This window comes from Telmatherina bonti (genome assembly GCF_933228915.1).
Source record: "Telmatherina bonti genome assembly, chromosome: 3".
In the NCBI taxonomy this organism is placed as follows: domain Eukaryota; kingdom Metazoa; phylum Chordata; class Actinopteri; order Atheriniformes; family Telmatherinidae; genus Telmatherina; species Telmatherina bonti.
This window is the reverse complement of record NC_136621.1, coordinates 17,205,031-17,213,422: the sequence shown is the minus strand read 5'-3', so window position 1 is coordinate 17,213,422 and position 8,392 is coordinate 17,205,031. Positions and strand designations below refer to the sequence as shown.

Here is an 8,392-nt window from a genome sequence, read left to right as displayed (position 1 = left end):
TTAAATGTTTGGAAAAAAAATCTAAAAATATATATTTCACTTAAAACATGAATGTACAAAATGTCAAAAGTGTAGAATTGTTCAATTTGAACACTGATTACAGGTAGGCGTTTACTATCCTGCTGCATTATTTTGATGGTAAACAAAAAACTACTCAGTCATTTCCAACTTCCCATCAGCATGTAAAAGACTATCTGTCCATGACATGCAAGTATTTTAAAGAGCGCCTGCCTCTCCGATGCTTGATCCAGGAAAATGTTGCACAATAAATTAGTTCCACAAAAGGCTTCCAGGATGGTTGCACAAACATGATGGACTGAGCGTAAAGAAAAACAGAAGGAAAACAAAAACTGCTGTTTTTAAAACCACCATCTTCAACTGGATTAAACTTTTCAGGGATGTGCGTTAACCAGTAAGCTCTTTTTAGTTCCGTCTTATTCGTTTTTTTGTGATATTTTCTGCATGGAAACTCCATGGTTTTATAATACTTTGCTAGCTACATTGGGCTAAAGTTTTGCTCCAACAAACCCAGCTAGCTTAGCTGCCACGAATGTTATATAATTTGTTTTTACTTCAAAATGTATAAAGTACAAACCAAAACAAATAAAATTATCCTCTGGTGCAAAAAGTTTTATGTAAAAGTCAAAATAGTAAAAACATCAATGAATAAACCTACATCAGCAGCACCCTAAAACTGAAACTCAACTTCTGACTAGTGTTGAGATCCATCACAGGTAGCACCAGACTGCAAACTAGGCAGCCGACAAGACTTGTCTTCAGTTACGCAACTTTTTTCTTCTGCTTCTTTCTTCCTTTGCGGCACCCTCGTCCAAACCAGCCCCCTTGCACAGATGTAGGCTCCTCCTTCTGCTCTTCGGGGTCAGCCGACTCGTCATCCAGCCCATCACATGAGGCTATGAGCTCGCGACTGTGACTTTTGGCCTCTTCTGGTCGTAGAAGTGTAGCCAGACTGAAGATGGGGTCTTCGTCCCTGATGAGACAGAATGAGATGCCAAGCTGGGAATCAAGAAATCTTTAAGATCATCTTAGTATATCTGGGGTTATTTGTTACAATACTTACCTGTCATATGCAGGAATCTCAATGTTTAACTCCTTCATGAGGAGGCTCATGACATCATCACACTTTCCATGAATTTTCAGTACAGCCAGATCATCTTTAGGTGTCCACTATAACAAAAATACAAACATATAATCTAACACAGAGCACTGACTACTTGTGTACTCGCCTCTTGATCACCTAAAATGACCAAATCAAGTACCTGCAGATTAACAATGTAGAGTTTTGGCCTTTTGCTTGCTGGTCTGTTCATGGACCACAGGCAAGAATATTTCTTCAGGACCTAGCAGGAAGAAAATGAGCAGACAAAAGCACATCAAGCATGTCATTATGTTTAAATACAATCTAAGCTAAATAAAATGAACCCTATAAATGCAGTTGTGTGACTTAGAGTTCGCTTTGATAACACGCAGAGTCTAAGCTATTCATATCTACAATACAGTCATTGTATAAAACCTGCCTTTAGACTTGAGCCTAGGCAGAGGATCACATCTGCCATCTTGGCAGCCTCGACTGCTCCCTTCCAGTTGAGAGGTTGCTCCAAGGTCCCACGCTCCCCAAAGTGCACTATTGTGTCTCTCAGTTCATCGCCACAGTGGCTGCATCGCCGTCCCGTTGCATGGCGGTGAAGTGATGTCCGCTCTGTCACGTCAAATAAACGCACATACTCCCTGACCGGGGAACAGGATGTGCACACCTGTAGACAGACATGATACAATATCACTTCTGTTTTTCAAGTGATTGTACAGCTGTGCAACATCATCTCTGCAGTCAGGGCTGAGGGTAGCAATGATTTCATCTCAGTGCCTCCTCCCTCCGTTCTGTGAACAATAAATTGTTTATAGTCAAACATTATGGAAGATGTCTCAGATCCTGAAAGGCACCTGCTGGAGAAAGAAGGTTGCTGCAGGAGCTGGAAGTAAAGATACACCAGAAAATCCTTTAACCATGCTATCTGAAGGGGGCATGAAATGATAATTCTGCTCAGTAAACTAGAGTTAAAGTACATAAAACTCATCTGATATAAATAAAAAAAAAAATAGCAGGAGGGGCTGTAAGACAACAGTAGCGTCAAAAAGTGGCTGTGTCACATGATATTTTATTAATGTTGGTTTAAAATTACACTTTGAGGCAAAGATGTCTGATTTATTTCCACACCCACCACCAGTCCTCAACTACTTTCCTCATGAAGGACCAAGACACAACGAAAGCAGCTGAGTGAAGAAATCAAGTGTGTGCAAATTGGAAAATTGGACAGTCAGATAAGGGGAAAGCCTTAAAACCCATTAAGTCCAAATAAGCCAGCTTTGCTCACACCTCTTGTGTGATCCAATAACACGTGTAGGCTCTTATAACAGGTGCAAACTCATTTAAAACGCACTGAAATCTGGTCTGACTGAGGCTAAATTTAAAGATGTTTAGCACTACACACGACCGCCCTCTGTAGCTCATAGTTTTCTAATCATGACGTATTTCTTCCAATCCTTTTAGTGGTAAAGCAAAGAATTTTCCATAACAACCAATTTTTCTGAGCGTAATCTGTAAATTACAGATAAATCATTTTTGTATGATCAAATTTAAATAATCATAACTCTTGTTTTTCCTTTGATGTTCAAATCTCCTTTATCCTGTAATATCCTCTAGCATTTTGTTGATGAATTCGTCATGTGGGATGTTCCAAATGGTCGGTGTGTTGATATCTTGTTACTGGTGTGTAGTGGTGTAAATAAAAGGAAACTCAAAAGTAACGTGAAGTTTAAGTGAAGTGCAGTTTCTCAGCCTGCTGGTGATGCTGCTCTGCAAGGACTGAGTCCAACAATACACATAATAAATGTTTATGGTGCCATCAAAACAAGTCAGAAACACATATTTTTAAAGGTAAAAAGTTACATAATGCTACTTTATCATAAGGCATAAAGGTGGTACTTAAAGAACCTGATATCTTCTGAGTTGGTGTGTTACATATAAGGTTTGATTATCACTGCTGTAAAGCAATAGGAACATAAACGTGTTCTGTAAATATAACGATCTGATGTCCTCTATGCAAACTATTGCATAATATTAAGGAATATTTTTAAAATATTTTAGATATGAAATATTCTGTTGAAACTCAGCATGTCTTGACAGTAACCGGTGGAGCTATAAGATCTGACATGCTTAAACAGAATCTTTTAGTCTTGTGTCTGTGAGGATTAATCAGGTCCTCCTGTGGCTGACGGTGTGCAGCCTGGAAACAGCACAGCTTCAGCTTCTAAGAACAGTCTCACCTCGATGAACATGTTTCCATGGAGCTCCGACAGGGCGTGTCTGGGAAGACCACTTCTCAGGTGAAGGCCGTCACAGTTCTGAGACACAACATGCTTCACCTTTATTGACAAATACAAAGTAGTTGTAAATGTTAATGGAACAAGGAACATCATCACTATACTTAATTTAGGGAGGGGTTACAGATGTCACAATTACAGATTTTCTTGGTTCAGTTATCGTCAAGGAAATAATCATGATTTCATGATCATTAGTTATTCTCTGTTAATTAATTTCAATGCTATCCGTGTCTTGTTTTTCACTTCAGAACCAGACTCCTCGTCATTGACAGACTTTTTTTCCACAACATGTGTAAAATCACATGAACATTCATAGGTATTTACATTTTAGCAATAGCTTTAAAATGAGTTATTGCACAGCGATTACTTTGTGGAATTAACGTGCAATTTTTCAATTTTATATTTTAAAACATAATGCATAATTAACAAAGTCATGATCACGACATTAAAAAAAAAACTAAATTTGGTAATATCTAAGAGAAGAGAAATGGACTTTGAGCATGCCGATGCCTGGTCACAGCAATGAACAGAATCTTCCAAAAAGCACTTCTTTCTCCAAATTTATGAAGTTTCTGACCATTTTCAAGCCTTACATTTAGAGGATGGCTGCAGAATGACCCGTCTAATATATAAAAAAAAAAACATTGTTTTTGTCCTGTGAGCAAGTTGTGCTGATCTTTTATAGAAAATAGTGATATAGAGGAATCTCAGCTAACCACAAGGGACATCGCAGCCAAGCCCCCCCACCCCCACCCACTGTCCTCACAATCTCCAAGAAGGATGTGACATGAACATTTAAAATGCAGAACCATCAGAAAGCCCCGGGCCCGGACAGGGTCTCTCCTTCCACCCTGAGACACTGTGCTGAAGAACTGGCTCGTGTCTTCACAGACATTTTTAACACCTCCCTGGAGTCATGCCACGTCCCAGCCTGCTTCAAGCTGTCCACCATCGTCCCTGTCCTCAAGAAGCCCAGGATTACTGGACTTGATGACTACAGACCTGTGGCACTGACATCTGTAGTTATGAAGTCCTTTGAGCGCCTGGTTCTGCCTCACCTTAAGTTCCTCACCTCCCCCCTCCAGGACCCTCAGCACTTCGCCTACAGAGCTAATCGGTCTGTGGACGACGCCATCAACCTGGTCCTCCATTTCATCCTTCAGTGTCTGGACATCCCAGGTACCTACGCCAGGATCCTGCTTGTGGACTTCAGCTCTTCTGTCTGTACACCAACTGCTGCTCCTCTAATCACAACTTTGTGAAACTGGTTAAGTTTGCAGATGACACCACCCTCATCGGGTTAATCTCGGACGGTGTTGAGTCTGCCTACAGGAGGGAGGAGGATTGGCTGGTGTCCTGGTGCAGCAGCAACAACGCCCAGACGACAGTGGGGATGATTCTGGACTTCAGGAAAGGCACAGCCCCCCTGCCTCCCCTCGTCCTGACAGACACCTCCATCACCACTGTGGGCTCTTTCCACTTCCTGGGCACCCACATCACCCATGACCTCAAGTGGGAGACGACCATCAGCTCCCTCAACAAGAAGGTTCAACAGAGGATGTACTTCCAGCAGCAGCTGGGGAAAGCCAAGCTGCCAGCCCAGATGATGGTGCAGTTCTACACGGCCATCATTGAGTCCATCCTCACCTCCTCCATCACCGTGTGGTACGCTGGGGCCACTGCCAGGGACAGACAGATGCTGCAGTGCATTGTGCACTCTGCTGAGAAGGTGATCGGCTGCATCCTCCCATCTCTCCAGGATCTGTACGTCTCCAGGACTTAAGGACAAGCAGGCCGGATCGCAGCTGACTCTTCTCACGCTGGACATGGACTATTTGAGCTACTTCCCTCTGGCAGAAGGCTACGGTCCATTCAGACCAGAGCCTCTCGCCATAAAAACATTTTCTTCCACTTTGCCGTCAAACTCATGAACACTCATAATACCTGCACTAAGCTGGACACTTTATAACATCAGTCACTTAAATAAATCATGTCACATCACTTCACTTTAGAAACACTTCCAATCTGCACAGTTGTTTGGATGCTTCATATTTTTTATATATACAAGATTATTTTACTTTTAATAATATATTCTTTTTAAAATGTTTTTATTTTTCTGCATGCCCTTACCTTATTTATAAAGTAGCTGTACTTCTACTTTTACAGTGTTTTTATGTTGCACCTTATCAACGAAGCAAGTTCCTAGTCTGTGAATTGTGTTCACAGACAATGGCAATAAAGTTTTTCTGATTCTGAATCTTTATAATCAGTTAATAGTGGCGTTTAATACTGTAATTAATTCTGACATACCAGTTTTTCCTTATGTAGTATCCTAATGCACATATGCGTGAGGGTCGGCTCAGCTTTACTCAAGTCTGATGAGCTGTACACAAAAACAACAACAAAAAGTACAAAGGAAATCAGAAATTAAGAATTGGAGAAAAAAAAAGAGAAAAAAGACACTGCAGTTTACTTCATGTCACAGCAAGACCACATTTATCACCTTATCGCCCGTCCCTTTTGCAGTTGCGTCCAAACGCCATTAGGGCCCCTGTAGTCTGGGATCGAGGCCGCCTAAAACAGAAGACACCATCAGTACTGTTCAAGTTTCCAAATGAGGAAAAAAAAAAGCAAAAAGTTGAGTTTGGCGTACCGTGCTGATTCCAGCTCCAGTGTAAACCACCAGGTGATTCGCTTGCCTCACTGCCACAGCGAGCTGTTTGACTTTACTTTTCAGCTCATCAGTATCATCAAACACCTAAAAACAGCACAGTAACATAAAAACACACTTAAAACAGCAAACATCTCATGTATCAAGCTGCAAACACTGCCTTAAAGATGCATAGAAGAAAACAAAGAATAACTTGATAACACTGAACTCTTCTCTTTAATTTAACTTGGAGACAGAAGCTGATGGAAAATTGGACCCCATGCGTCAGACACTTTCAACATGTTGTCCATCCGTCTGCCCTCATTCAGAAACCCTGTTTCCAAATCTTCCAGCGAAGCAACAAAAAAAAATTCAATCTGAATTTAATTACAGTTAAAGAGAGTAAAGACAGAAAACATTCAAATGTGTAGCATACCAGGTTTCTTTCTTTCTGTAAATCACTCTAGGATTACTGCTGGTAATTGGTTTTAATGATGTGATATCTGACTTTTGCATGTTCATGCTCATCTAAATTTTCACAGTGAAAACAATATTTTTGTTTTAGACTAATCACGTTTTCTGATGCGAGCTTTTTAAAAAACAATCACCTGTTTGTTAATGCATAAATGCATGGAAGTTGAACCACAGTGGACCCAAACATATTCCAACAGGTAGTAAAACTACTGAATCACTCTTCAGTACCCATCTCACCATTATTTATTTTAAATACTGTCTATACAGGGTTAAATGCATCATGAAGTCATCTACTCATTAAGAGTAAAAACACTCCAGTTCTGTTCTGTTAGCAGAAATAACCACTCTTTCATCAGCTGGCACAAGAGGAGCTACATCCCTCAATGTGGGTGCTTTCCTTGGGGGGGGGGGGGGGGTCTGGCTTCCCTTGCACTACTTCTGTCTCAAAATAATAACCATGAAATATGGCTTCAGCTCTATAATGAAACAATCTTCATAGAAACATTTATACCAATCTTACAAAACACATTGTAAGTATTGTACACACAAAGATTTATAGCTATTCCATCCTACAGTCATTTAGCAGAGGCTTTTATCCAAAGCGACCTACATATGAGAGCTCCACTATGCTGTTTTTTCCTTCCCACTGTCGCCAGTGTGCTTGCTCAGGATGGGAGATTGGGTTGGAGCTCCAACTCAATCTGTTGGTTTCCTTTTATATAAGGAATAGGCTATTGTGAATTGGCATTCATTATGTTTTTTTTTCCTGTCTGTAAAGCGCCTTGAGATGGCATTGCCGTGATTTGACGCTATATAAAAGTTGAATTGAATTGTTTTATTTGTATGACAGCATCTGGTTAGAAATTTGCCACATGCCAGTGGTTTAGATGCTGTCATTTCACCTTTTTATTTTTTAAGTTAAATGTAATCTTATATATTTTATGCAAGACAAAAACCAACCAAAGTTGCCCCATACAAGTCAGTGCAGCAGGTATTATATAATTGTCATAAAAGAAAACAATGAACCAACTGTGCAGTTCTTCACTGATCTGACTGCAGGTGAGAACCCACCAAACACCAGCTGGAGTCTTACCTCCTCTTGCTTCCTTTTCAGCTCTTTCCTACGGACTTGTCTCTGGCAGAGCTCGTCCACGGTGTCTCTGTGCTGCAGGAGCGCAGCGGCCTCTTCCTGGGACCGTTCAGCCTCCGGCTTCTTCAAGACCCGCCCGACCTGCAGAACCAGTAAGAACCGGGTCGAGTTTACCGGCTGAGAAACAATGGATTTCATGCACCAACATGAACTGCTTGTTTAGCTTGATGCTAGCTGCTATAAAAACCTTTTCCTTGTCTTACCAGTCTTAAGATTTTCCTCTCGCTTTCCCGTTGCAGTATTTTGGCTTTTTCCTGCGCTTTCCTCTCTGCCCGTGGAGAAATACCAGTATCAGGTTCCTCTTCCATCCCGTTTTTGAGTCCAGTGGGTGAGAAATTACTATCTATTCAAAACATAACTCATACATCCAGTAACCAACAACAGTCCGAGCAGAAGTTGTCCCAAAATGTTGAGGAAAAGTCTTACAGCGCCCCCTGCTGCTGGGAGTCTGCAAATGTTCCCAATTAAAAACTAGACAGCAACACTAAACAGTAAGAAATCTTTATTACAAAAACAAATAAATAACACTAAAACAATAAAAAGAAATTATAAATGTTTACAAATGTTTTAGCTGATATGTTCATAACAGCACAAAGCTTTAAGGCAATACTAAGAGGCAACACACCTTAAGTATTAACAGTAACAATACTAAAAACTGAAGATGGATAAACAGGGTTAGGTATATTTATGAAAAAGAAAAGACTCTAAATATTTTT

General features: G+C 40.6%; 1 protein-coding gene across 1 annotated transcript; it reads right to left on the bottom strand.

The window, feature by feature from the left end:
- Positions 1 to 780: 780 nt before the first annotated feature.
- sirt7 (sirtuin 7) lies at positions 781 to 8,010 on the bottom strand (the record flags this gene model as incomplete). Its single annotated transcript, XM_079264850.1, has 10 exons — positions 7,880 to 8,010; positions 7,620 to 7,757; positions 6,056 to 6,160; positions 5,906 to 5,976; positions 5,713 to 5,785; positions 3,346 to 3,444; positions 1,539 to 1,775; positions 1,281 to 1,361; positions 1,082 to 1,188; positions 781 to 991 (listed from the first exon to the last, which is right to left on the bottom strand). The coding sequence occupies exons 1-10, from the start codon at positions 7,982 to 7,984 to the stop codon at positions 781 to 783; spliced, it is 1,227 nt and encodes a 408-aa protein (XP_079120976.1). The 5' UTR covers positions 7,985 to 8,010.
- Between the last annotated feature and the right edge of the window lie 382 nt (positions 8,011 to 8,392).